Below are 26,846 nucleotides of genomic sequence, written 5' to 3' on the forward strand. Positions count from 1 at the left end.
TATCTTAGGTACAGATACTTGCTTAAGGTCTTGTTAGCGTAACTTCATAATACATAACTTCATTGCAGGATATGCCCCAAAGATCTAAGTCCTAGGGAACGTGTGTGTGGTACACAAATTAACGCCAATTAAAACGACCTGTTACGCGCTTCGAATATAACACCGACCAGACATTCGGGTGTCGTCTGCTCAAAATGCATTGTTTTTAGCTGTCATCTGCTCAAAATGCATTGTCTTTAGCTGTCATTTGCTTTAAGCGCGTATAGAATGGCGATAAGATTGTATGAGATTGTATTTTTTTATACAAGCTGCTTGTGGTAGATTATGGCAGATTGGACGAGATTGTACAGATTGTCGCATTGTATTGAGATTGTGGTAGAATAGATTGTGTCAATACTCTCTGCCTTTAAGTAAATTGCGAAAAATTTGCTGAAAATGCATGCGGACCGCGGATTTGCTCACAGAGAGCGCCTTGAGTAAATACATGAAGAAAGCTCAACCACCGGTTTTGCGGTCAAGACTGTGGTGGCCACCACGCACACACACAATACCCTCAACGCTCTCCGGATTTAGGCACGAGATCAAACTGTCTGCACGCCATCGGCACGCTGGCTAGCGGCGCTAACCCTCCTGATGCTGGTCAGCGCTGGTGATTGTACTTGCTCCGCTCTTGCCGAGCCTTGCTTGCCTTTGCAACTTGCTTCCTTGTTCAGCATTGTTTGCGTTGCAACATAGTTTGTGCCGTCTGCATTGTTTCGTTTACTGCGTTCGTGCTTCCAAATAGTAAGTTGCACAATGATATTGCGTAGCCTTACATGCCTTTGCAACTTGCTTTACGTGCTTTCGCGCTGGTAAACAGTAAGTTGCATAATGATAAACATTACTTGGGAGTGCAACTTGTCTGCCATAACCCTACGTTGTCTAGTGTAGCGTGAATGTAGCTGAATGTCGATCGATGACAAGCTCGCCTGGAGCGGCAAGCACAGTTCTCACGAACTGCGAATTATTTGTTTTAGCCAGGTTGCTGCGATGTGCATGATTGTCGTTGTTTCGTAGGCAGAATCTACGTCTTTGTATTGGATCGTAGGATTTTGGCCTACATCTTTACTGACATCGTAAATGAGGAGAAGGCGAATGGCTTGGAGTTTGTATTGCTGTTGTTTGATGATTGATTGGCGTGTGTTTCGTTGGACTAAAATCTGACGGGAAATAGTCGACAGCGATTGGCATAAACGCACGCACCAAACGTCAAGCCAACTTCACGCATTTCTCGCACGATCCGCACTCGCAGCATGCAGAATGGCCTCGCTACCGACTCATCAGTCACCACCCACTCCGGCAGCACTCCCATGCGCTTCCAGACCGCGGCACCAGCCTCAAAGGACGCCTCAGTGTCCGCAGCAGTCACCTGTCGCTCAACAACCAGTACGTGCTCCCCCAACACCGCCATAGCTGTCACTTCATCTGGTGTGGCTGCCACCTCGACTACCGCTAAGGACGTCAATACCAGCGCCACCCCGAGCTCGAAGCCCACGAATTGTACCCCCGTACTCGATGATACCTGTGATGTGTCTCAAACGACGGACAAGCCGAGGCCCTGTAGCAAAGGGGCGAATTGCACCTCGGGCGCGGACAGCACTCCCACTCCACCAGTTGCTCCAGGAGCTAAGGAGACTGCGATAGACTGCATTTCGGTGCTCGCTGCGGATGAGCAGAGCGGCGTCCTAGCTATTGACGAAGAGATTGCTACCAATGCACGTAGATACATTACCGCCCTATATGTACGCGACACATGCATTTCAACGAGAACTCAGCGCACGTACGCAGGAAGTCTGCGAACCATTTCGCGCTGGAATATCAGCACTAAAAACAGTGAAACACGCCATTGTTTCGACAACAGCGGCCAGATCGACCTCAGCCGCTTCACATCGCAAGAGTTTGAAGAGTTTCTAGTTTAAAGGCAACAGACAGTGAGTGTTAGCACACTGATCAGCTACCGAAGTGATCTCAAAGATCTTAACCGTCGTAAGCAGATTCCTCTTCCTCCTTCCTACGAGAATAGCATGTCAACTTTTTGTTCGGGGTTGAAGCGGCTGCAGGCATTAAAGTATCAGTCGGGAGCTCCGCGCGAGTCTGACAAAGAACCATTACCTTTTTCACTTTACCAGGATTTGTGCTGGGCAACTATTGAGCGTCAGGACGCCGGAGTTGCGCATTGTTTTAAAACCGTGGTGTTCGGGATTCCCACAAAGACTATCTTCCTTTTAAAACTATTCGAGCACATGGTCTACCTAGTAAAGCACTGCACAAAACTTTCTCTGATTGGACTGTCATGATTCGGCTCATTCAAACAGCGGCCGTGTCGGCTGGATTGGCTATTCCATCAAGTATGTCTGAGCAGCAGGCAGCGGAAGGTTTTCGTGTAGGAATGGACTATCTGCAACCGGCACCTTCGAAGAGAAAAAAAAAACGCGTAGCAGAGTTGTCAGTCACTACTATCTTTGGGCTTGTGAGGGAGGCGTGGCAACAGCAAGCTCGGACTTCTTCAACATCAACACCAGGCAACGTAGGTTAATTTTGACCAATAAAATCCCTTTCCTTCATCGGAGGATTATTGTCCTACGAATTTGTCAGATAAGTGATTGTCGCGCTAGGGTCGTTTAATAACGGTAATCTGCAATACAGTACTACTGTAGTACAAACAGAACCAGTGCTAAAGCTTCGATTCCCGCTGCGTTTTGAACGAATCAAAACGGACCAAATTCCAAACTTGGTCCGATTTGATCCGTCCAAAACGCTGCCCATTTTTTGCTGCCCATTTTAAAAAATGGGCAGCGTTTTGGACGGATCAAATCATTAAAATGGTAAAAATATGTGCTTAGCAGATAAAATGTCGTGTAGATCGAGGTCGACCGTTCCACACATTATGGTTTATCGACCTCGATTTGCGTTTTCAAAAACACAAAAAGGATCGTTTTACCTTAGATCGACCTCGTTATAATGAAATTCACAAGGAGATCGATCGCTAGCTCCAACGCTGCTCGATTTATTAGCCGGTCTACATAGATCGATTTGCCCTTTTTATTGACCTCGTTTTATTATATCGACGTCGATTTATTATATCTGGAGAAGACTTGGCGCTTAGTGAAAACGACAAAACATTTGCAATGCACAATAACTGTTAAACTATTAGGGGTTGTCAATGTCCGCAGCAGCAGCTCATTTTTTTTTCTTTTCGATTCAGCCCCCCCCCCCCCCCCCCCCCAGGATTTAATTCGAGAATGTCGCTTGAGTCCATATGTCGAAGATTGCGGCTAACGTAACACAAACATACGTGTGTATGTGGTGGCCGAAGGTTTCCTGAATGTTACCCGTCTTCACACTCCGAAATTGTCAACCAACTGCTCAAAGTTCCACCATCATGCTGCCAGGAAGGCTTTCTCAAGTAGCCCACGTTCTTCCAGCAGCGGCGGAACAGCTACACTTTCAAGGCACCACTCGCGAGGGCTTTCGGAGAGAGAGGGCCACGCATCGCCTTGCCTCATGCCTCGTGGTCATGCGACCCTCCAACGTTGGGGTGTTCTCTTACTGATCTAACTGTTTGAGATGCAGTGTATGATGTGTAGAAGACGAGTTTTGAAGACTTGGGTAGGAGAGCGTGACGGACCGCTCGGGGCCGTCCTATCATGCGGCTTCAGTGTACGTCAAAGTCGTGCACGAGTACTCTTTCTGCTCTAACTTGGCCAACGTCAGACACGATTGCTCTTGCTACGCTTCGATGTCAGTCAAGGCTACTCTCTCTGCTCTAACTTATTACTCTTTTAATCAGGCCACACAAGTCTACGCTTTCTGCTTTATTAATTTGTACACGATAACCAGATGTGCTGATCTCCTTACTCTAACGAAGATTGCTGCTTCCTTGAACGCGTACGTACAGCTACATGTATCCCAGAAATGGTCATTGAGTGATACACTGCGTCCGGCCTCCTCAGGGCCGTTATTAACAGAGGTAGATCGGTATCACCGTGATACCAAGGTCCAATTGTGGACGAAACAGGCAAGTATCACGGTGCAACCGATCTACGGTTCTGATGAGAATGAAATTCAACGGTTCACATGATTTTTCAATTGTCATTTTCCGGTTACTTCCCGCCTCTCATGCGAGACCCTCCCCCTCTCATTTCTCCCCCTCTTTGGGCTCGCGCTCGCTCAAGCATGGACCTTGATAGCGGTGCTGAGGTAGACGGGCAGACGCTCAATGGTGGTGATAGTGACCTCGTCGACGAACGCTTTGGCGTCAGCGCTTGAGAAGGCGAACTCTTTGCCTGGAGCGACACGCTTCGGAAGAAGAGATCATGCTAGATAGCGCGCGTGAAATGATGGTGGTACTGGGATCAGCATCGAGAGAATTCAACGACAAAATTCCGGTTTTGCCTCCGTGATACGTTGTGATAGCGTGAACCCGCAAAGGTTCACGAGGTTTATACAGTGCTGTATTTATACGGGGAAGCTCTGGATTTACAAATAGTTTTTCAACTTTTATATTTAAAATTTATGTGATGATTAAATTAAATGTAGACATCCGCTTCGCCCTGAGGCCTCAAGCTGCAAATAGTCAGTATGGTAATTTCACGCTTTCGACATACCTGTGGATAGTTCGCTGTGGGCAGCACCAATGTGCTCGTGGCCGTGGGGCTGCTCGTCATGATGTACCCGTCTCTCACCAAGGTGCGCTGGAACCTGGTGCTGCTAACGATGGTGCAGAACTGGGTGCTCGGGCCCTTCGTCATGTTCTTCCTCTCGTCGGCGGCGACATTGGCTACATGACGGGGCTCAGCCTCGTGGGCTGCGCGTGCTGCATTGCCATGGTCGTGGTCTGGAACAGCCTCGCGGGCGGAGACGCTGAGTACTGCGCCGCTATTGTGGCCATGAACTCTGTACTCACCATTGGACTCTACTCGCCCTCCGCGGGTCTCTTCATCAACGACCTCCAAAGCCACCTGGGAATCGATTCGAGCGCCGAGATCCACGTCGCCATGTGCGTGGTCGCCAAGAACGGTGGCATCTACGTGAGCGCGTCGTTCGTGACGACGCTGCTCACATGGTACGCGGTCACTAACTAAGGCCAAGGGTGCCACCTGGTACTTCTACAAGTTCACGCCGCGTATCGGCGTGCTCACGCTCAAGGCGCTGCTCTTCACGATCATCGTGCTGTTCGCCTCGCAGAGCACGCGCATCTCGTCCAACCTGGGTTATCTACGCCGCCGTGCCGCTGCTCATCTACTTCATGTTCATGTTCGTGGTCTCCTTCCTGATGGGCTGGTGGCTCGGGGCCACGTATGAGCAAGCCGTGACGCTGTCGTTCACGGCTGCCAGCAACAACTTCGAACTGGCGCTGGCGGTGGCCATTGCGTCGTTCGGACTCAAGTCGGACCCAGCGCAGATGAGTGTTGTGGGCGCGTTCATCGAGATCCCCACGATGCTAGCGCTCGTGTATCTGGCGTTTTGGTTCTGGCCGGAGTCTATTCGATACATTCAAGTGTTTGGACCTCCTGCACGCGAAGCTCTCGAATGCGTTGAAGCATCAGCCACAGCGGTGAGAGTAGGTCTTGTCCTGTGTGCTTTTTGCTGCAAAGGTGAAAGTGAGCTAGTTTCCGTTGGATGGGAGAGAAGCATGTGCCCGTTAGCTCCGCGTGCTATCGTTGCACCAAACTAACTTCAATACGACAGGACTGTGAGCTTGAGCTAAGTAATATGTAATATTATAGTATGCAATATTGTAGGTATTTCTGGTTGTTGCTGGTGTGAGTGTGTTTCGTGACCATCATTGTGTTGGAGTTAGAAGCAACATTCAGTTTTGGTGTGAAATGATTGCAACGGTATAATGCAGATATAAATCAGTTGTGGTGCTATCATTTCAAAATTGGGAGGGTTTTTGGGATCGCCCCAACAACTCTGGATTAAAATCCAGAGAATTGGTCGAAACCAAGTCAAAAATAAAACCTTATAAGTTTTTTTTAGTTCAGCGGTGATTTCCCCGCCAATTCAGACAAAACTGAGATCTGGAACCTGAGAAAAAGGCCCCAGGTTCCAGGTGTTCAGCTACACAAGCGAGTCTAGCGCACAATCATTTCGAACATTGATTCTGACAGGGAGGGAAGGTAGGCTTTCTTTACAGAAGAGGACTCGTTTCGCAAGAAGCAAGCACCACGAGACGGCGTTGGTCTCTATGGTAAGGTTATACAGATGCGACTTCACTCGCTGCTCAGACCACTTGCGTTTGGGAATGGGGGGGGGGGGGGTCTGATGGCGCGGTTCCGTCAGCGAGCCGCTCCCATGAAGCGTCCCGCTGCTTGCGTTTATCGCTTCTGTGAGGGAGGGGGTAATTCGGCGAGTTTGTGAACCTTAGATGTGAGGATAGACTATTTTACTGAGCAGCAATTTTTTGAGGTACCTGTATCGTGAGTGGTACATGGATCACGATTTTGCTAGCACGCCAGCGAGCGACGTGTGCTGCTGTCTCACATTATTGGTAAGGCGTGGGAAATGGTGGGTAGTGACTCCATCATTAGCGGCTTCAGAAAGGCAAACCATATTTCGGTGGGCCATTGCTACGTGAACGGTAGATTCAAGACTCACTTGCTGCCTCCTCCACAAGATGCTGTGGGAGCCAATCAAAAAATGGGTGGGGGGTTCCCGAGTAACTTCATAATACATATTTTGTTCTGTATCCATTATTTTATAGAGGTTTTATGCGCATCGGATGGTGTGTCACCCCTATGTTGCTGATGTCTCACTAAAGGCGTATGTATGTTATCTTTTGTGATACCTCGTGATACCTCATGCCTGGCTATACTCTTCTGTGCCTGGTTCTGTCAGAGACGATTATGCACGCAGGTATCACGGATGATACCAAAATCTACCAAACTACCTGGTACCTCTGTTAAGAACGGCCCTCAGTTTGCGTTGTTTATCTGACTCCGAGTACTCCAACCCAAGCGTAATCGTAGCAGCTGGGAGTGCCAGCGAACCGTTACACGCATGGTATGGGCTCACCCTAAACTAAAACTGTCTATAAATTCTCTAACGATTGTGCGAGTAGTAACTGAATCCATTTGTTTTTGAGTGAGGTATTATACATTGTTGTCACTTAACGATTCGGCTAACGACATCCTAAACTGTAATCCATTTATTGATATAATGCTGCTAAGCTGGCCGACGGCACAAACTGTTAGTTCTTGTTTACGATTCGGTACCATGTATTTGTGATTCTAAAGCCAAAGCAGCTATCATTCTCTTGCAGTTTGCTGCGATGTGGCTGAGTTCCCACGATCGGACTATCGTGTCAGAAGCCTCTCTTCTCGTCCTGTTAACCGACAGCAGCGAACATTCTGGCGAGCTCTAGTCACACGTCAGGCAAGGATGGAAGCGTAGAATGGCGGGCTTTAGGTGCTCGGTAGTTGTATAGTTAGTTCGTGATCCAGGTTTCACTAGACGTTTTTGTCCATCCAAGGTCGCAACATGACATCACTACAGTAGTATACATTGCAAAAGCAAAAACCACCTTGCTATTTCTGGTGTGCTACGCTACTGATATCGGATAAAATTGATGTTTGTATGTCAGTATATTACTGAGGTTAGTCTAGTACACATCAGTAATGCTATAAAATTACTGGTACCACAATCGTTTTGACAAATTTTAGTGAAGATGACTGATTTATGGAAATTCCTCCTCACGCCACGGGAACAGTCCATTGTTACTAACGCAGCTGCTCAACAGCAGGAGACGCAGTGGTGGATGGGATGACTGTGCCTGACAAACCACGTGCCTCACAAACCGCCATTCTTGATCAGCGCCACTCCAACACAAGCATGGTCGCCTCTGAAGGCGGCACGAAGACTGACGAGAAGGCCTGGGTCATGCTCCACAAGTGGGCCGACTCAACGACGCGGGCCTGGACCAAGCAAGCCAAGGCTGAGATGAGACGGAAGACCCGGTGTCAGAACATGGCGCGGCAGCGAGTGGTGAAGAAGGGCGAGCTACTGCAGATGCGGCTTGAGCGACAGCTCCTGGAGCAGCAGATCAAGGGCCAGCTAGCTGCCTTGAACCGCTCCAGTGTAGTTCAAGACAACCCTACATCAATCGAACGCGAACTCGGCGATGCAGTGCACCGCCTTATCCTCGAGAGCGACACATTGCGCACCGAGAACACGGAGCTCCACGAGAAGCTTCAGCAGCACGAGCACTTCCAGTCTCTGGTCAACGATAGCGCGCTAGATGCCAGCATGGGATCAGAACACGAGTGCAATTCTAATGGCGAGACGATCGACGAAGCCAGCAAGAAGTTACGAAGGAGACCAACCCTGGTCAGTTCCGAGGACGGATGGAGGGTGAGATATCCAAATGGGGAGCCATCCTTCTACTTTCATCCATTCACACTGTCTGAATACCAAGACGCGGTGGCATCCTGCACGGACCAAGTCGATCAGATCATTCCTCTAACTGGGCGGCTGTTTGGCTGGAGTGTGCATCGCGCCCCTCTTACGCGAAATACTGGAGAAGAGTCTTTTCACGGCCGTATGAAGCTCACTGCACGCGTAGCTTGCTCACTGGACAAAGCGGACGCGATGATTGAAGCAGAAAATCTCAATTCTTGGCCTCTTGTATTCGTGCCGCTGAACTGGAGCCCCGCCCAGCGGTCCAAGGTGAGCACTCAAGTGCTTCAGTCCTTCGACGCGAACTCTCACGTCATGGTCCACAGCATTCCTGGCCGCGTCCACACTCGCTACTTTACGCTAGTCCGGCGTCGTACGGGGGTCGATTTGAACGGAAAGCGCTGGTTTGGATCGATGCTTGCGATCAAAGACTCTCAAGCCAACGCCAAAAGCCAAGCAGCTGAAGAACCGCAGCCGAATGTCAAGTGGATCAGCCAAGGAGGAATATGCACGAAGTTCTCTGAGGTGGATGAAACTACAATCGACGTCACCTGCGAAAACTGGGGCCAGTTTGATTGCGAGCTGCACGCTCAGCAGGTTTTCACGCACTGGATCGAGTTCGTGTGCGGCTGGTCGCGGGTAATGGTGCAGTCGAAGTTGCTCGAGTCGGGGGACTGAAAGCGCTTTCTTACAGTATTCTTGAATACTACATGTACTACAAGCCACATCCTATTTTCAGAAATTACGCTATACACAAGACTGAACCGCTCCGATACACGTTACTACGTAGCCGCTGGAGGCTCTTTGGCCACATCCTACGCCGCCCCGCCAACATACCGGCGTACCGCTTCATGGACGCATACTTCAGGCTAAGCACCGCCGGCAAATGGCTCGGACGACGACGTCTCACGCTTCCTATGGTACTTGATGCCGACCTCCAAACGCTTTCCATCGGACACAGACTGCAACGAACACCGGACCTCTACCTACTTCGGCTATGCGCGCAAGATCGCAAGGGCTGGAAACACCTCGTCGAGGGACTACTAGCGCACGCTCCGACGGACGGACATTGACCGAGAGAGACGGATAAGTAGAAGAGAGAGATAACCCGACGCATGCGGAAGTTGAACCACCCCGGTGGCTAGACGGCTCGCGAAACGCGTTTCCAATACAATACAATACGCTATACACACAGTCCTCCCAGACTAAAGCTTCGCCTCTACCTAGTTAAATATCTGCTGTTGACCTCGGAAGACCGGCCACGGAATGATAGGACCATGCAGGCTTATGGCACTAAGTCTGCGGGCTGTGTCAATTTAACCTTCATTCCCTGAAACCGAAGCTTCTCCTGCTTGCTCTCAAAATTGCCGTCCGGTATCAACCTACGCCGCTTTCGCTTTGAGCTTGGGCATGGGCACCAGCACGCAGGTCTGTGCCTTGTACTCTTGGTACGCTCTGGTCGATCCCCAGCGCTCTTCTGCCTGCTGCTCCAGCAGCGGAACGCCCGACACGAACAAGAGCAGGAACGCCACGAAGGCCGGACTCACGGCAGCCCAGCACTTCAGCGCCGTGCTCGGCAGCGTGTGCACACTCGTGCAGAAGACGCCGATCCACATCATGATCTCCCCGCAGTAGTTGGGGTGGCGGCTGTAGTACCAGAGGCCGCTCTGGATGAACTGCCCCTTCTTGCTCTGGTCCCGACGGAACTGGGTCTTCTGGTAGTCGGCGGCGACTTCCAGCGCGTAGCCGGCGGCCCAGAGCGAGAGCCCGGCCACGTCCAGCGGCGACACCTGCGGGTCGCGAATGCCGTGCTCGAGGGCGAGCAGCACAGGCAGCGCCGTGAGCAGCACCCAGAGGCCCTGGATGCTCCAGACGCCCAGGAACCGCAGTGGGTTCACGCGGATGTCCTTGAAGCGCTTGTCCTCGCCGCACTCGCGGATGCGCAGGAACAGGAAGGCGCCGAGGCGCACGCACCAGAGCCACACGAGCGCCGTGAGCAGCGACTCGCGCCAGGACGCGCGGCCGCTGCCGGCGTAGGCCAGCAGCGACACAAGTGCGTAGGTGACGGAGCCTGTGAGGTCGAAGAAGCGCTCGTCCTGCTTGGGGACGGCGTAGAGCGCCGAGAGCCACTGCGCGCCCATGCACACGGCCGCGTAGAGCTGCAGCCCCGTCTGGGTCGCTACGAGCGCCGCCAGCGAGAGCGCGACGGCCGAGCCGGCCACATCGCGCAGCAAGCCCATGGTCAGCTTCAACCGTACCGATATACACTTGGGCTGAGTATACAGTCCTGCACCTAATTCAGTACCCGTTTAAACACATAGTTGATGCGGAATTGAACACTTGTCAAAATACATACATACCCAAAACTTTATATATTCTGATTTAAAATATAATCCACCCTATCGAATTAGAGCTGCATGACTGTTCCTCCCGATCCACTCGGCTGCAGACACATCACGTGTAGGATGGACGACGTCGTGCTGCTCGAGTCGGCGGCCTCCGCGTCCGCGGGCTTCGACGCCTTCGCGTGGGTGGAGGAGGCGCTGGCCGCACGCTCTGGGGACGCCTCTGCGCTGGTCCCGCTGGTGCCGCAGCTGGCGCTGCGCTCGCAGACGCTGGCGCAGTCGCTGCACGCGTCGCTGCAGCACGTGTCGCTCTCGGCGCCTGCGCTGCAGACGCGGCTGCAGGGGCTGCAGCAGGCGGCCACGCCGCTAACCAAACGTCTGGACGCCGTGCACGAGGCCTGCGCCTCCGGCTCCGTGTCCACGGCGTCGCCCGCCGCGGGCCAGGACCTGCGCCACCTGGTGACGCTGCACGAGGCCAAGCGCCGCCTGCAGAGCTGCTCGCAGGCGCTCGTGGAGGCCGCGCGCTGGGGGCGCAACGTGCGAGCCTGCTTCGCGGCCGTGGAGGACCCGGCGCTGCTGTCGCAGGCGCTCAAGGGCGACGTCAAGCGGGACAGCGACGCCGACGGCTTGGCCGGCCGCGTGCGCGAGATGCAGGCGAGTCTCGACGTGCTCCGGGACCTGCCCGGCGCCTGGGACCGCAAGCAGACCATGGAGAGGCTCTGCGCGCAGATCGAGGCGGCGGTGCAGCCCCGCCTGGCCACGAGGCTGAGGGACGAGGAGCTCGGCGACGTGGCGCCGCTGCGCTGGTGTCTGGACGTGCTGGCCAGCGTGGACAGAGCGCACCTGGTGCGGGACGAGTTCTGCAGGGCGAGACCCGCGCACGTGCACCGCCTGTGGTACGCGTACAGCGAAGAGATGCAGACTGAAGGGCAGGACGACGCGGAGGACGCCTTCGCGATCTGGCTGGACAATTTCTACGGGGACGTGCTGCGGATGCTGCAGCGCGAGAGCCGACATGCCCGAGAGCTGTTCGGCACTGACGAGCTGGTTAGCGTGCTGCTTGTGCTGCTTCACAACACGGTGGAGCCCCTTACCAAGTCCTTCCGTGACCGCCTCGTGCGCAGCGGGCCTTCAGGCTCAGACTTCCAGCTTGGGCGCCTACTGCGCTGCTTCCAAGCGACAAGAGGATTCGCTGGCCAAGTGGTGCAGCTTTTCAGATCGCTGGAAGCTGAGCTTGGCGTGAGTCTGGCTGAATGCAACGACGCGGCCGCAAGTGCGGAGGGTATTCTGCGGGTTGTTTTCGAGCCCTATCGACTTTACTTCACAGAATACACTCGCTTTACGAGCGAGGCACTTACGGATGCACTCCTGCGACTTGTTCCTGCGTTCAATACCAAGAAAACTGGAGATCTCGCCGAAGCCGAAGTGGAGGACCAGGATGCAGCAGATACTGCGCCACTCGAGGACTTCTCTCAACGCCTCGAAGAAGCTTCTGAAGCGGCATGGATACTTATTGACGAAAGTCTGCAGCAGTGTTACGAGTTCACTGGTGGGGCTGCTTTCCCCGAAGCTGTGGAGGCCATTGGTGCTGCGGTACAGCAATTCACATTGGCGTTAAGCGCGACTGTACCTGCCATCCGGAAGTACTGCAAAGCAGAGCCTAGTTCTCCGGTGGAAGGCACAACTAGTGGGTCATTGGTGGCCTCGCCAGACTGGAGTCAATTCCACGCCTCGTTGGCACTCCTAAAGGTGTGTGGCTCTTTGGAAGTTCAACTTTGTGCACTTGATGGCCGCGTACGTGTTCGAATGCGCGAGCAACTTGCTCAGTTCTTCGGTGAGACGTCAGGATCGTCGTCGCCGCGGGGTCGTCGCAAAAAAAGCCATGATGCTGCTGGTATCGCTCTAGCGGATCTCGTGGATCCGAAAAAACTTGTAACAGCGGTCGCGAAGTCATGGCTCCATGATGAAGACCCGATTCGACAGTCACAGTTTCACCAGTTCGAGATGGAGCTGCTGGATCACTCTGCGGGTTCATCAAGTTTCGATACTACTGTATCTCGATACCCTGCTGCAACGGTGCGTGGCTTATCTTCCGTATTTGCTTTTGGTGTTTTACCTGTATTGATGTGTGTTGCTTAAATGCGCGCAGCTACTAGATGAAGCTCAGCGCGCTGTGCGTTCTTGGACGAAAGAGGCTCAGCTGCTCACATACGACACAGTATTTCTTCCAATCGCACGCGTACTGGAGACACTGCCCGTCAACGAAGTACGTCAAAAATGATAGCTAGGCCCTCCCATCCAGCCTCATTTAATGACTGAGACGGTTTACTTTTCGTGCAGAATTGGCGCAGGATGCCAGACGCAGCTCTGGGCGATCTCCCGACCTTCAGCATGCTTCCTCAAGACTACATCACAATGGTAGCCGACCTGTTACTGTCGCTTCTCCCACAGCTCGAGCCCTTTGCCGAGAGCAGTAGTCTCGAGAACGCCTTCGTGGCTTCTCGTGGGGCACAGGAAATTTGTGTTCAAGCAGAGTGGGCTCGCTTGGGGCAAATGCTGCACTTGGCGCCACCTGAGCTCGCGACGTGCCAGCGAATTTTCGGTGCGGACAACAAGTCTGCTGCAGCAGAGCCCGCGCCAACGGCAGCGGAGTTCGTGGACTTGTGGACTGCAGCGGTCGCCAGCGGTACTCTGGCTGCGTTCCTGCGCTCAGTGTGCTCCATTTCAGTGCTGTCCGAGATGGGCGCGCAGCAGTTGGCTGCCGATCTGGGCTACTTCCACAACGTGCTGAGCGCCGTGGGCGGTGAAGGCAACTTCATCGTGGACGACCTGCGTCGCGCGCTCGAGATGGAGCCGCAGGCGCATACCCAGCACGTGGAAGAGCTGCGAGCGGACCACGACAGCCCCGAGCATCAAGCACTTGCCAAGATCAACGACTGCGTCGCTGGCATGCGACAAAGAGTCCTAGACCAGCCGCGTCGAGTGTCTTCAGCTAGTGCGAGTTCGGCAGCACCTCCGCTCTACTAACTGTCTAAAATGAGGGAAGCGTGGCCACCTCGTTACAGCGCAGAAAATAACCAAGAGCTCGAGAAAAACTTGAGCCTCCGAGTTGGTGCACTTTCCGTCTCATGAATCTCCGTCTGCATTCGTTCTTTGGTGTTGGAGAGAGCAGTAGGAATGGCCTCCATCTACTTCTACTACAACGAGCTGCTTCGCCAGAGCGCAGACCAAGCGGTCTTAAGCGGCATGAACGCATACCCCACTGACCAGCACAGCTCCTCTCTCCCTGACGACGAACACCAGCAACAACAAGAAGCCGACTCCCCCGACAAGATGCGACGAGGCTCCCCCAGCGGATCCACTATGAAGAAGGACAACCAAGACGAGGATGCGGTGCTCAAGGTGGTGTTCAACACCGAGGCCACGCTTGCAGCGCTTCAGCCGCGCATGAATCGACTGACCTACCTGCACACGCCTGGGAACGCCAACTTGGAAGCACTCGCGCGATCTCTCGGACCCAAGCTCTGACAGACGAAGCAAGACACCAGTTAATAAATCTACATTCGCAGTCTCTCCTTACCAGTCCCTTTTCATGATCTGTCGTTGCTGGAGCCGCTACTCAGCGACTTGGACGAGAAGAAGCGGCGTTGGCGCAACAGCACCTGCCACATTTTGTCTAGCGACTTCTGTCGCGCCACGGGATGTCGGTCATCAACTGCAGTGCTGGGTGCGTCGACTGCGGCATCCCGGGAACTGCTTGTCCCGGGGTCAGCTACAACGTCTTCGTCATCGCTGTTGGTGTTCATGTTGTTGCCCCCCATCTCGAGGCTGGCGAGACGCATGAAGCAGTCCGCGCTCGGACGCTCTTGCTGTGCGTCCTCATCCAGCTGCAGCTGGGTGCCGTGCGTAGACATAAAGGACGGGCGCGCTTCTTCTTCTTCCGCCTCCACCTCGAGCGTGTCACGCTTCAACATAGCGCCGCCGCAGCCCCCAAGACTGCTACGCGGGCCGTCGTAAGTCCCCAGTGTGCTAGCTCCACTCAGGGGCGCATTTGCCGCGTCACCCTGATTCTCGAGTGCAGCTTGGACGTTGGAGGTGGTGGAGCTCGTCGACAGCGACGGTCGGTACGCGACAGCAGCCACTTGTTCGGCGTACCGCGCCGTGAAGATGGCATGCTGCGCCAGCATGTCGGCGCTCCAGCTGACCGCCGGCGCCACGCCGCCATTCAGCCACGGGTGCGCCGCCACCTCGTCCATGCTCATGGCCGCGTCGGCGTCCTTCTCCAGCAGCCGGCGCAGCAGATCCTTGGCGGCGCGACTCAGCAGCGCGCCGCCCTCGGGGAACGCCAGCTTGTCCTGCAGCACGCGGCGCTCGACGTCGGCCGCGCTGTCCTCTCGTTCACCTGTACCTCCGAACGGGAAGCAGCCACACAGCAGCACGAACAGCGTGACGCCGAGCGCCCAGACGTCGATCTGCTGCGCCTCCCTCCAGTTGGTCACCAGACGTCCCGCGTCGTCCTCCGCGACCACCTGCGTCCACTTGAGCCCGCGCTTGCGGGTCAGCAGGAACGGCGGCACGAAGTGCACGTGGTGGGCGTCGTCCCACAGGAAGCCGCGCGCCCTGGGGCGGCAGCGCAGCGTCAGCGCGCGCCACGGGGCCGCGCGGCCGAACGCCGCCAGCAGCACGCGCGCGTCCGGCTCGTCGTCGCTGAAGAGCAGGTGCTCGGGCCGCACCTCGCCGTGCACGACGCCGCGCTCGTGCAGGAACTGCAGCCCGTGCGCCGCCTGCCGCAGCACGCGGCTCGCGTCCCTCTCCGAGCGCAGGCGGGGCATCACCTCGCCGCCGCGCGCCAGCTCGAAGGCCAGCTCCACGCGCGGGCCCACGGCCTTGGCCTCGTGCAGGCGCAGCAGGTTCTGGTGGCCGCGCGCCAGCTGCAGCACGCGAACCTCTTGGCGCAGGCGGCGCCGCGTCGCGCGCTGGCGCAGCAGGCGGCGGTCCAGCACCTTGAGCGCCGCCAGCTCCTGCGTCACGCGGTGGCGCGCCGTGTAGAGCCCCGGGCGCGGCCCCGAGGGCGGCGCAGGCGGCGCGGCGACGCCCAGAGGACGCAGGTCCACCCAGTTGCTCCTGCTCTTGCTGTGGCCGCTCGCGGGCGCCACGTCCGACGCGCACGACCAGGCCGCGCACGGGCCGAGCCACCACATCCTCGGCCGTAGTGATTGTGCCGCATAGCGCGAACGAGCCGGAGTGGGTGATCAGCCTGCGACGCGGAATGGAACTGCGATGCGGAATAGTTGAAGTGCGCTTCAACTTGGCGCCAGGTGGGGGCAAAAATGTAAAGCGTGTATTACGTGTAAGAGCGCGAGCTGCAACTCGGACGACACTCTCGGTGTGCGGCGGTCTTCGGGTGGATGTGGCACTAGACCAAAACCTACGGGGTAGCTGTCTAGAAGCCTCTCTTGAAAGCGACCAGCCACTCGTCAACGTTCCCCAGCAGGCGAGCAGCCTCCGTCGAGGCAGCCGCCGTTGGGGGCGCGGTCGTGTAGCTGCTGCTGCCCTTGTTGGGCTTCGAATGGTCTCCCTTGCTGTTGCTGCGGTCGATTTGCTTGCCAGAGCTGCCGCCCTTGTTGGGCTTCGAGGCAGCAGTGTCGTCGCTGTCACTACGCTCGCCTTCCTGCTTGCCGCCTTTACTGGTCATTGAAGCAGAAACATCCTGACTGTCGCTGTTGGCACTCTCAGGTTTGCCGCTCTTGCCGCCCTTTCTAGGCTTCGAGGCAGCGCTATCGTCGCTGTCACTGCTCGAGCTCTCAGGCTTGCCACCTTTGTTGGGCTTCCAGGCAGCAGCATCCGCGCTGTCGCCACTCTCACTCTCGGGATGCCCACCTTTGCGGCCCTTAGCAACATCCTGACTGTCATCATTCTCGATGCGTTTCGATGCAACATCGTTGCTATCGCTGTAGTCGTCGCGCTCGTGGCTCTCGCCACCTCTGCCAGGTTTGGATGTGACAATGCCCTGGCTGCCCTGGTCACCAGCATAACGACCCTTGCGGAACTTCATCACTGGGGTATCGTCGTCAGCTTGACGGCTCCCTGCCTGTAGAATTTCGTTGTCATGACTGGCATTCGAGGCAGCAGCATCGACGCTATCATGGCTATCATCGTCCTTTCCAGGCTTGACGCCCTTCCCTGGGCTCAATGATCCAACATCTTGGCTGTCATTGCCAGTCTTGTCCTTAGAACCCTTGTCACCTTTGCGAGGGTACGAAAGTGCAGCATCTTGGCTATCACTACTGTTGTCATATTGGCTCGGACGGCCACCCTTGCCGCCTTGGGCAGGCTTTGACGCTACATCCTGACTGCCGCTGCGTCCGACATCCTTGTCATCATGGACTTCCCTACCGGGTTTCGACGCGGAAAAGTCAACACTTTCTTGGCTGCCATCGTTGTCGCCGCCCTTCTCATATTTTGACATGACAGTGTCTTTGTCAACATTGCTCTCCTCACTGTCGATGTTCTTGACAGGTTTAGACGCGGCGATATCTTCACTCTCACTGCTATCGACATTCACATTTTGCGTTGACTGGACAGCATCAGCTCTGTCGTAGCTTCCACCACCCGTACCGAGTTGGTTGTCCTTGACAGGCGTCGAGGCAGCAGAATCAGCACTGTCCTGACTCTCGTTGTTCTTGCCGCTCTTGTTGGGCTTCGACGCGGAGATATCTTGGCTGATGTCGCCCGCGTGATAGGAAATTTGGGTAGTCTGAGAGTCATTCTTGCTGCCGTTAGCATTGTCCCCGCTCGAATTGTTCTGGTCCAATTCAGTGGAGGATGTCTTGACAGTAGTGCCAACCTGGTCAGTCTGCGCATAGATTTCGTAGGAAGCCTGACTGTCACTGCTCGTGCTGGTTTGATAAGTGGTCGCAGTCGTGCTGGTTTGGACAGGGTGCGACTGGTACGAGCCCTGGTTGCTGCTCACTCCTTGCTGAGTCGGCTTGCCTGAGTTACTCGAGGCAGCAGTCAAATCCGTCTCACAGTCGGAGCGAATGTGAAGTGTTGGGCAAGGAGTGTCTACCTCATCAGCGATGTGGAGTGTCGGGCACGGGGTAACTTCTTGAGATTGAACCGTGTATTGCGTTCCAGTCTCCGTCGAAGAACCTTCAGCACTCGACTGCTGCACAGGGAAGGTGATCTCGTCGTCGTCCTCTTGCTCGTACCCCGACCCGGATGCTGCGTAGCTACCTCGAAGCGAGGTTTCACCACGGAAAACGCAACCCCAAGTAGTGCCCGTGACGATAGCGCATGTTGCGTCGACTGGGGCCACGCAACCACCAGTAGTGTACGACAGCAGATATGGCTTACAAGCCGTTGTTGCGATGTCGCCCTTGACTGGACAGGCCGTTCCTGAGGGGACCTTGCCCGAACCAGAGCAAATAGGCCCGCGCGACGAAGGCATGGAATACACAGCATCGTGCTGCACCGAAACATCAGTTGCTGATGAAAGGGTGGCTTGTTGATCAGCGTCAACGGCTTGTTGCGTCGATCCATCATACAGTCCGACTGTATCTTGCTCCGTCGATCCGGCGTACTGCTCGACGACATCTTGCTGAGTCGACCCGGTGTATTTCACGGCATCTTGTTGCGTTTGCACGTCGGAGGCCAACGCGAGTCTCGCCAACACGGCTGCGACGACTGCAGTCATGGGCTTCGTCACCATCACCATGTTAGAGTATCGGCTGCGAGTAGCTGAAGGGGTCGAAAGGTACTCGAGTTGTTGAGTTGGAAAATTGGAGAATGACTAGAATGCCCGAGCGAGCAGCTTGCCTAGTCGACTGCTTCTACTGTCCGCCTCAACTCTGTTGTATCGACCTCAATGGCATGCCTCATGAAGAAATGAGTAGGCACAAATGACGAGTGCATCGGACACGCGCTTGGACACCGCACTGGCGAGTTGAGGCGGTGAAACTCGGGGTATGAGTAATGCCATGAATTTTCGACATTTGTAGCCATAGCTGATGAGGGCAGACTTAACTGCGTGTCTGTGCTAGTGCTGAGGCACCCGTGGCCGAACGACGGCTTTTTGTAGATGTGGTTCAGTGTAAGTTGCATGCTATTTGACTACTTTTCGTGCACACATGATACATTCAGAAATTCAGCGCATTTATTGCAGGGAACTCATTCACGTACTAACCGTAATACTAGGTAAGAAGGATGCATGCTCGTCGAACGCAGATTCCACCTTCATCGTAAGCTTCAAGTGGCAACACGTATTTGAACTCCAAGTGGTCAGTCTTTGACGAAGCTGTTTCACTTGGATGTGTCGTCTTCGGAGAGATCGTTTTGCTCGTTAGATCCACCCATGGCGGAGACGACCTGGTTGTCGCTGATCTCTTGTTGAACATCGTGGATTTCCGGGGAATCGTACGCCAGGGTATGTCTGTCAGGCTCCGTGGGCAACATGCCAAACGCAAACGCGTCAGATTTACCGAACTCCTCGGGGATGCGAGATGACGAAAGCAGCTCTAGTGCCTTCTAACGCAGCTTCCATGGCCACCGAGCGGTTCAGCAAGCCAGATATCCACATTATCCCGATGTCTCGGAGGCGGACACCGGTGAAAGCCCGTGAGTTTCGCGTTTCCCTAATCGGTCAGCAGAACACTTTCTGGCCGGATATCGTCGTGCGTAATGTGAAGCGAGTGCATGAACGCAAGTGCCTGCGCAATCTGCAGTGCAATACTCACTTTGTCTTTGTCGAACCCCTTCGGGTAACTGCGTGCCTTGAAATTCGAGAGTAACAAACGAAGGTTGCCGCCGGATACGAACTCGAACACAGCACATAAATCATCGAGGGAGTTCCAAGCAACACCTATAAACCGAACAATTGGGGGGGGGGTCGAGTTTTGAAACTTGAATGACAGTGTTGAGGAACGCATCTGCCCCCAGTTCCGCGTAGTGAGTGCGCAGCAGCACTGAAATGACCACATCTTGATTCTTGTACATGTTTGTAAAGATCGAGAATCTCGAGTCGAGATACTGTCCGCGGCTAACAAGAACTTGAAGACGTGTTGCTCGGCCGAATTGGAACTACCTTAGCCAGTAGATGTCGGCAGGGAGACTCTTGGTGGTTAAGCACATACTGGTAGGAAGACACAAGGTCTATCTGCTGCCGGCAGTGTCCATCTGCCGTTACCGGTAGTATCCTGTTACGCTCCATTCGTCTCGCCACATGGAGCTGTACCACCCCTCCCCGAAAAACACTAATGCCATTTGTGCCCTTGCCACTGCTGTACATGGTATATGCCTCTTCGGGAGTTCTGGAGCAGCAAGATATTGAAATCCCTCCTCAATGCACTCTACCATACAGTGCGTAATTGTACAGTACAAGTTGTATTCACCATTCATGCTTGGTTTTTACGTGTTGGCAACGCACTGTGATCAAAGCGAAGGAGCAAATTTCAGTCAACTGCAACCATCGAATTAACATCATTGCGATACGATACGGGGAGCCTTTAGTAGAAGTATCAATAAGGCAAGAAACACGGTATATAGAACTATGAATCGGTTTGTGGTGGATTTGACTCACAACTAGCCAAGGATGCCCGACAGATTCCTCTGGGATTCTTAAGGCGACTCGACAAAATTTTTGCTTACTATGCTAGTAGGTCAATTCCAAGCCCAGCCACTGGTCTATAAGGGTCATACTTCTAAGTATTTTATATTGGAAAGCAATACAATCTTGCTCAAGTATGCAAGTAAACCCCGCAGACCAGCAAGCTCCTTCGCTGCTCCATCACTCTTCGTTGTCGCGACCAAGCGAGGACTCACTCGCCATCGTACCAGATGATCCTTTCCCAACTCTCTGTAAATCGTCAAAGTACATAGTAATATCCACAGGCTTCGCTGAACTGTTTTGAAGCAACAGCAAGGCATCTCGCACGTCTTGCAGCTCGAGGAGACTGGCCGAGGCGTCTTCTAGCAGACTTGCTAGGTGGTCGTTTACTGCACATCGATCAGCTTTCCATTGCTGCTTCAAGTCTTCGATCTCGGCCGCCATCTCCATGCTCAGCATCTGAAGAAGCGCGGTAACGATTCCTTGAATACGTTCGAACTCGCTCATCATCTTTCGATGGTGCACCAGGCGCTGGAAGGGATTCTTGCTCTGGTATCTCCCCACGCGCTCTTGAAAGTCAACCACGATTATCTTGTACCTTTCGAGCACGGTTCCGGTGCTTGGCATTCCGGTCAACTTTTCAAGCCCCAGGATCACTTGGTGCATGCCTTGCACCTGCGTGAAGACGCGCTTGGGGATTTTCTGGTTGCCGTTCACCCCCGCACAGCGCTGCCTTATCGCGTTTATCACCCGCATCCTGCTGTGGACGCTCGAGTCGAGCTTCGGCATCGCACACCGCCAGCAATAAGTGTCTTGCGAATGTGGTCCTTCCACAAGGCACCGCGATTCAAATTTGGGAGTGAGGCGAGAGCTGAATGAGCAACTGTCGCCATCGCTCGCCTTCCTGTCGACTCGGTGGAAATTCCTGAAGATGAGGCAGTCCACTCGCACGTGGACGACATGTCGCGTCCACTGTAACGTGCTCAATGGTGGTCCGCGCACCGAATTGGGCAGTAACGACTTGTTACTAACAAAGGCCACTTCAAGGTCTGAAGTAGCATTGGTGTTCATCCACACCAGCGGATGTAGCGCACACGACGCTGCTGCCACTAATGCTACTTCACGCTTCCATTTGGCGTCGACGTCGAACATGGCGACCAACTACGCGCGGCACCTGGAGCGGCTGCAGCGCGGCGAGCACCTGGAGGCCAACGCCGTGCTGGCGCTGTGCGAGCGCGTGAAGGACCTGCTGGTGGAGGACGACAACGTGGTGCGCGTGGCGGCGCCCGTGGCCGTGTGCGGCGACATCCACGGGCAGTTCCACGACCTGCTGGAGCTCTTCAAGCTGTCGGGCCAGGCGCCGGCCACGAGCTACGTCTTCCTCGGGGACTTCGTGGACCGCGGCGCCATGAGCGTGGAGACCATCTCGCTGCTGTGCGTGCTCAAGGCCAGCTACCCGGAGCGCGTGACGCTGCTGCGCGGCAACCACGAGTCGCGCCAGACGACGCAGGTCTACGGCTTCCAGATCGAGTGCATGAAGAAGTACGACGGCGACGCGCGCGTGTACAAGGCCTTCATGGAGCTCTTCGACTTCCTGCCGCTGGGCGCGCTCGTGGACGACCGCCTGCTGTGCCTGCACGGCGGACTCAGCCCGGCGCTGCACCACCTGGACCAGCTGCGCATGCTCGACCGCTTCCAGGAGATCCCGCCCGACGGCATCTTCGCCGACATCGTCTGGTCCGACCCGGACGCCAAGACGCTCGGCTTTCACATGGTGAGGCGAGCGTGGAGGAGCAGCACAAGAAGAGAGAGAGGCTGACGAGCTGTTGCTGTTGTTGTGGTTATTGGTGTAGTCGCCGAGAGGAGCGGGCTACATCTTCGGGGGGGACGTGGTCGAGAAGTTCCTGCACACCAACAAGCTGGCGCACATGGCGAGGGCGCACCAGTTGTGCATGGAAGGCTTCCAGGTGCTGTTCAGGGAGACCTTCTCGACGGTCTGGAGCGCGCCCAACTACTGCCACCGCTTCGGCAACTTGGCAGCGGTCATGGCTGTTGATGACCACCTTGAGGTGAGCGCCGTCTTGTCATGGCGTGAGAGACGGAATGGTTGACGAACTGTTGCTTTGTTGTAGCGCACGTACAAGACGTTCAAGGAGGCGCCGTCGTCCAGGAACATCGGCGTGCTGGACAGCAAGGGCACGAGCTCGGACGCCATCGACGCTGGCTACTTTACATAAATCCACTCGTGTGGAACGATGATGCAAGCAATAAGAACTACGAGACAAGGAGGGTCGATAGATTTTGTACGGTAAGCTTACTGGAATGGAGTAAAGCACTTGACGTGGACACCTTACTGCACTTAGTGATGCCGGCGCTTCTTATCCTTGCGCGCCTTGGAGCGGCGCTTGTGGTCCTTCTTGGCCTTCTCGTACGCTGCCGCGATCTGCTCCATCGTTTTCAAATGCAGGGGCTTCATCTTCGTCTTCACGCACTTGTCGATCTCCAGCGCGTCATATACCACCAGCGATTCCGGGTGGTTGTAGAGCTGAGCGTTGCCAATCATTAGGTTGAAGTCCCCTTCAAATTGTTCGTGCGACGCGTAGTAGTATTTGTCGAGGCGTGCCTTGATGGTCGCCAAGTCCATCGGATGCTTCACAATGCCGTAATAATCAGGGTAGTCCACTGCGGATGGCTTCTCCAGGTACAAGTCGGAGCGCAGACGCCCGCTAGGGTCTTTGAGTTTGGTAACGGCCTCGTAGACCTTGCGGTAGTAGTAGCACAGCATTTTGCGTTCACGCCGCGAAGCATCATCCTCATTGGGGTTGTCCTCGTCTTCAACAGCAACAGTGTCCACGAATTCTTCGTCCTCATCACGTTTACGCTTCCCTTGTTTAGAGCCCTTGGGGCTCTTCGCCGCAGCCTTCACCTCGTTCTCATCGATTCCGTCCTCACACATCTTAACAAACTCTGCATCTGTAAACTGATCACGGTACGACATCTCTTTGCGCTTGCGCGGCTTGCCTGCAACGGTTTCCAGATCAAAATTCCAGCTGTCCTTGTCGTGCTTTCCGGTAGCGATATCGTGTTCCATAACTTCATTGGCTTCGCGCAGCCAAGCCGGAGCATCCTTCTCCGACATTAGGCGAGGACGAGGAGAGTGCGGTACATTGTATTGCTTGCAGTACTCTTCCCACTCCTTTGCTTCACGGGCTTTACGCTCAATATCCAAACGATGGTACAGCGCAAGCTCTTCGTCAGTCAGTGCCATCATCTCGTTAATCTCGTCATCCAACAGAACGTTCGATGCGTCATCATCACCATGAGCAGCGTGCGCTGCCTCCTCCTGCTCCATCTTGATCAGGCTCTCAAGCATTGCACGTCGTTCTGCTTCCTTGGAGCGATTGTTAAATTTGCCAGCCTCCACAACAAGATTGTTCATATTCATCTTGTCGGTAGCACGCGATAGAATCTTCTCCTCCACAGGACTGTTGGTGACAAGTCTGAACACGCGGACTTCATTCTTCTGACCAATACGATGCGCGCGATCCTGAGCCTGAGCATCCATGGCAGGGTTCCAATCACTGTCAAAGATAATGACCGTGTCAGCTGTCGCGAGATTTAGTCCGAGACCACCAGCACGCGTACTGAGAAGGAAGATAAAGAACGGCGAGTCTGGCGCGTTAAACATGAACATGCGCTGTTCACGTTCATCGGCACTTGTGGAACCGTCCAGACGGAGGTAGCGGAAGCCACGATAATTGAAGTAGTCCTCCAGAACGTGCATCAATTGCGTCATCTGACTGAACATCAGCACGCGGTGACCGGCGGCTTTCAGCTTCGGCAGCATGCGATCCAGCAACTCGAACTTGCCAGATGAACGGACGATATCGAAGTCAATCTGGTACCCGTTTGTCTGGAAGAGGTAAGGGTGGTTGCACACTTTCCGCAGCTGCATCAGAACGTTGGACAGACCCTTCGACGTGTACTTTGTCTTTCCCTTCTTTTTACCCGAGCCATCTGTCGTCTCCATGAGCAACGCACCGCCTTCTTGGATACGTCGATACATAATCTTTTGCCAGCCAGAAAGCTCGCATTTTAGCACCTTCTCCACCTTATCCGGAAGCTGATCAAGCACAGAGGCTTTGACACGACGCAGCAAAAAGGGACGCAGAACCTGGTGCAGACGGTTGATGATAAGCATTCGCTCTTCATCTGAAAGCTCGTTGGAGTCACCATTGCCAGAGAACTGCGCGAAAGGTTTGCTGAACCACTGCTCGAACGTGTCAACGGACTCGAAAATTGTAGGCAGCAAGAAGTTTAGCAAAGCCCACAGTTCCGGCAGACTATTCTGCAGCGGGGTACCCGTCAACAACAATCGGTTGCGCGATGTGTACATACTTCCGAGCGTCATGGCGAACTTGCTCTGCGCATTCTTCATACGATGACCCTCATCAACAATAATGTACTGCCAATCGTACTTACGCAGCACGTGCTTGTCCTTCATAATGTACTCATACGTTGTCAGGAGCACATTGAATTGACACGACGCCATTTCCTGCCTGTGAAGTTCCTTGCGCACTTGCGGCGGGCCCTTGTACACCACAAGCACAAGATCGGGAGCCCACTTCTTAAACTCGTTCACCCAATTCGACAAAGTAGAGAGAGGCACGACCACCAGGAAAGGACCGTGATTGTGCTTGACCTCTGTCACATAGGTAAGCAGTGAAATGGACTGGATCGTTTTACCCAGACCCATTTCATCAGCCAGAATACCATTCAAGTGGTTGTCGTACAGAGACACCATCCACTGCAAACCCCGCAACTGGTACTCCTTCAGGTCACCACCAACAAGCATAAGAGGTTGGCGAGGTAGCTCTCCCTTCGACGCAATCTCCAGGTAATTCAGATCGTCATCCTGGTCATCGTCAGCATTCGTATCCTTGCCACCGTCATGGTGTGCGTCGTAGTGCGCCGTGTATTCGTCCACCACGTGATGTTTCCGCTTGTGCTGGCGCACCAATTGACGAATGCTGTCCAGGTAGCTGTTTGTTTGACTCAGCAGATACGTCAGACGCTCATTCTTGGCTTCAGCCACCAGCTTACCGTAAGCTTCCATATCGTTCGCCTTCAGCGCCTTAAGACGCAGCTTCTCTTGGCGATCTTCCTCGCGCTCCGCCTTGGAATTCTTCTGATCGATAAAGCCCTTGACAGCCTTCGCGGACTTGCTGACCTGCGCCTTGACATTCTTGTGGTACGCGAAGAACTCGCGCGAGTGGTTCAGGACGGCCTTGAGGTACATTTGGTGGTCTGCGCGGCGCTTCTTCTCCATGGCCACGGACTTCTTGCGCTTCTCGCGCTCGTCGCTCTGCAGCTCCACGCGGGAGACCGGGCGACGGCGTCGAAAGGACTTGCGATCGACTGCGGACGGCTCTCCCAGCAGCGCCAAGCGGGTCGTGTGCGCCTTGGCCACGTGACGTTGCAGCTTCTGCTGCAGCAGCACGCAGCGCAGGTCCCTCAGCGTGCGCTGCTCGTTCTCGTCGAGGTCGCCCGTGTGGCTCTCGAGCTTCTCCAGACTGGACGTCAGGAACTGCTGCAGCGTGTGCATGTACCTCATTTTGAGCGCCACGTCGTTGGCGCCGAGCCACGGCGTGCAGACGTCGAAGGGCCCGAAGGCCAGGTTGCCCTTGCTCTCGATGCCGATGAGGTCTCCGTCCAGGAAGTTGGGCCCGACGTACAGCAGGTTGCGCGCCGCGCGCGTCCACTTGGGGGTCAGCAGCTCCAGCACGGGCGGGTCCACGGCCTGCGGCTGCTGCGGGGCCCGCGCCCCCGCCATCGAGCCGGCCGGGTCCATGGGGGGCATGGCCAGCCCCGCGGCGCTGAGCTGCTTGGCCTGGGCGATGGCCGTGTCCATGGAGTGGCACAGCGCCTTGTAGGCGCGGATCTGGTTGTGCAGGTACTCGAGCTGCTTGTCCGAGAAGAGCGTCGTCTTCTGCTGCATGAACGGGTTGGCCGCCACGTCCAGCGACTGCATGGGCGGCTGTGCCTGGGGCTGGAGCTGCTGCATCTGCGCCTGGCGCTGCCGGTGCTGCTGCTGGTACTGCCGCAGCAGCGCCACGATCTGCTGGTACTTGGGGTGGTGCTTCTGGCCCGCGCGCTGCATGCGCAGGGCCGCGTCCATCAGCTTCTTCACGTCGGCGGGCGTCAGCGTCACGCGCGGCGCCGCCGCTGCAGGCGCGGGCGCGGACGCGGGCTCCATCGGGCGAGGACGAGGACGAGGAGAGGAGGCGCGCGCTTTTCGCTTTGGCTTTGGTTAGTGGCGGAACAGCCGTTCACTTGGTCTCAGTATGGACGTGATGGGTGGTGTGCGCTACACAATTTTGGGTATGACGCAGACTTAAAAAGGGAGCAATCAAAGGGGAACATAATGCTGTCAACTTCATCATGTCTGTCTGTCTGTCTAA

At 55.0% G+C, this 26,846-nt stretch overlaps 10 protein-coding genes across 13 annotated transcripts in view; 5 read left to right on the forward strand and 5 right to left on the reverse strand.

The window, feature by feature from the left end:
* Positions 1–3,809, forward strand: part of IUM83_02610 (uncharacterized protein) — a gene marked incomplete at both ends in the record, with an annotated part of 28,583 nt that extends 24,774 nt beyond the window's left edge. Inside the window, 2 exons of the mRNA XM_067926544.1 lie at positions 3,613–3,699; positions 3,786–3,809. Coding sequence (XP_067796575.1) covers positions 3,613–3,699; positions 3,786–3,809 — 111 coding nt within the window. The remainder of the gene's footprint in view (positions 1–3,612; positions 3,700–3,785) is intronic.
* Positions 3,810–4,823: 1,014 nt separating this feature from the next.
* Positions 4,824–9,114, forward strand: IUM83_02611 (CCR4-NOT transcription complex subunit 1; the record flags this gene model as incomplete). 2 transcript variants are annotated; one of them, XM_067926545.1, is made up of 3 exons in its annotated part: positions 4,824–5,080; positions 5,227–5,596; positions 7,855–9,114. In XM_067926545.1, the coding sequence occupies 3 exons, from the start codon at positions 4,824–4,826 to the stop codon at positions 9,112–9,114; spliced, it is 1,887 nt and encodes a 628-aa protein (XP_067796573.1). The 2 variants fall into 2 exon arrangements, with proteins under 2 accessions (XP_067796573.1, XP_067796574.1); XM_067926546.1 differs by having other exon boundaries at positions 4,866–5,080.
* A 704-nt stretch (positions 9,115–9,818) lies between these two features.
* IUM83_02612 (putative 5 alpha steroid reductase) lies at positions 9,819–10,676 on the reverse strand (the record flags this gene model as incomplete). Its single annotated transcript, XM_067926547.1, has 1 exon — positions 9,819–10,676. One exon carries the CDS (start codon positions 10,674–10,676, stop codon positions 9,819–9,821), a length of 858 nt encoding a protein of 285 aa, XP_067796737.1.
* A 225-nt stretch (positions 10,677–10,901) lies between these two features.
* Positions 10,902–13,808, forward strand: IUM83_02613 (uncharacterized protein; the record flags this gene model as incomplete). Its single annotated transcript, XM_067926548.1, has 3 exons — positions 10,902–12,857; positions 12,931–13,047; positions 13,122–13,808. The coding sequence occupies 3 exons, from the start codon at positions 10,902–10,904 to the stop codon at positions 13,806–13,808; spliced, it is 2,760 nt and encodes a 919-aa protein (XP_067796576.1).
* A 150-nt stretch (positions 13,809–13,958) lies between these two features.
* On the forward strand, positions 13,959–14,309 carry IUM83_02614 (uncharacterized protein; the record flags this gene model as incomplete). The annotated part of the gene is made up of 1 exon (XM_067926549.1): positions 13,959–14,309. One exon carries the CDS (start codon positions 13,959–13,961, stop codon positions 14,307–14,309), a length of 351 nt encoding a protein of 116 aa, XP_067796580.1.
* A 62-nt stretch (positions 14,310–14,371) lies between these two features.
* Positions 14,372–15,982, reverse strand: IUM83_02615 (Serine/threonine protein Kinase; the record flags this gene model as incomplete). 2 transcript variants are annotated; one of them, XM_067926551.1, is made up of 2 exons in its annotated part: positions 14,841–14,862; positions 14,937–15,982. In XM_067926551.1, 2 exons carry the CDS (start codon positions 15,980–15,982, stop codon positions 14,841–14,843), a joined length of 1,068 nt encoding a protein of 355 aa, XP_067796579.1. The 2 variants fall into 2 exon arrangements, with proteins under 2 accessions (XP_067796578.1, XP_067796579.1); XM_067926550.1 differs by having other exon boundaries at positions 14,372–15,982.
* A 242-nt stretch (positions 15,983–16,224) lies between these two features.
* Positions 16,225–18,498, reverse strand: IUM83_02616 (the record flags this gene model as incomplete). 2 transcript variants are annotated; one of them, XM_067926553.1, is made up of 1 exon in its annotated part: positions 16,225–18,498. In XM_067926553.1, one exon carries the CDS (start codon positions 18,496–18,498, stop codon positions 16,225–16,227), a length of 2,274 nt encoding a protein of 757 aa, XP_067796481.1. The 2 variants fall into 2 exon arrangements, with proteins under 2 accessions (XP_067796481.1, XP_067796482.1); XM_067926552.1 differs by having other exon boundaries at positions 16,225–17,250.
* Positions 18,499–20,565: 2,067 nt separating this feature from the next.
* On the reverse strand, positions 20,566–21,174 carry IUM83_02617 (uncharacterized protein; the record flags this gene model as incomplete). Its single annotated transcript, XM_067926554.1, has 1 exon — positions 20,566–21,174. The coding sequence occupies one exon, from the start codon at positions 21,172–21,174 to the stop codon at positions 20,566–20,568; it is 609 nt and encodes a 202-aa protein (XP_067796480.1).
* A 361-nt stretch (positions 21,175–21,535) lies between these two features.
* IUM83_02618 (Serine/threonine-protein phosphatase ppe1) lies at positions 21,536–22,622 on the forward strand (the record flags this gene model as incomplete). Its single annotated transcript, XM_067926555.1, has 3 exons — positions 21,536–22,159; positions 22,239–22,454; positions 22,518–22,622. 3 exons carry the CDS (start codon positions 21,536–21,538, stop codon positions 22,620–22,622), a joined length of 945 nt encoding a protein of 314 aa, XP_067796570.1.
* A 122-nt stretch (positions 22,623–22,744) lies between these two features.
* Positions 22,745–26,641, reverse strand: IUM83_02619 (chromatin structure-remodeling complex subunit snf21-like protein; the record flags this gene model as incomplete). The annotated part of the gene is made up of 3 exons (XM_067926556.1): positions 22,745–23,830; positions 23,914–23,966; positions 24,031–26,641. 3 exons carry the CDS (start codon positions 26,639–26,641, stop codon positions 22,745–22,747), a joined length of 3,750 nt encoding a protein of 1,249 aa, XP_067796569.1.
* Between the last annotated feature and the right edge of the window lie 205 nt (positions 26,642–26,846).

The sequence above is a fragment of the Phytophthora cinnamomi genome (assembly GCF_018691715.1).
Source record: "Phytophthora cinnamomi strain GKB4 chromosome Unknown Contig16, whole genome shotgun sequence".
NCBI classification, from domain to species: Eukaryota; Oomycota; class Peronosporomycetes; order Peronosporales; family Peronosporaceae; genus Phytophthora; species Phytophthora cinnamomi.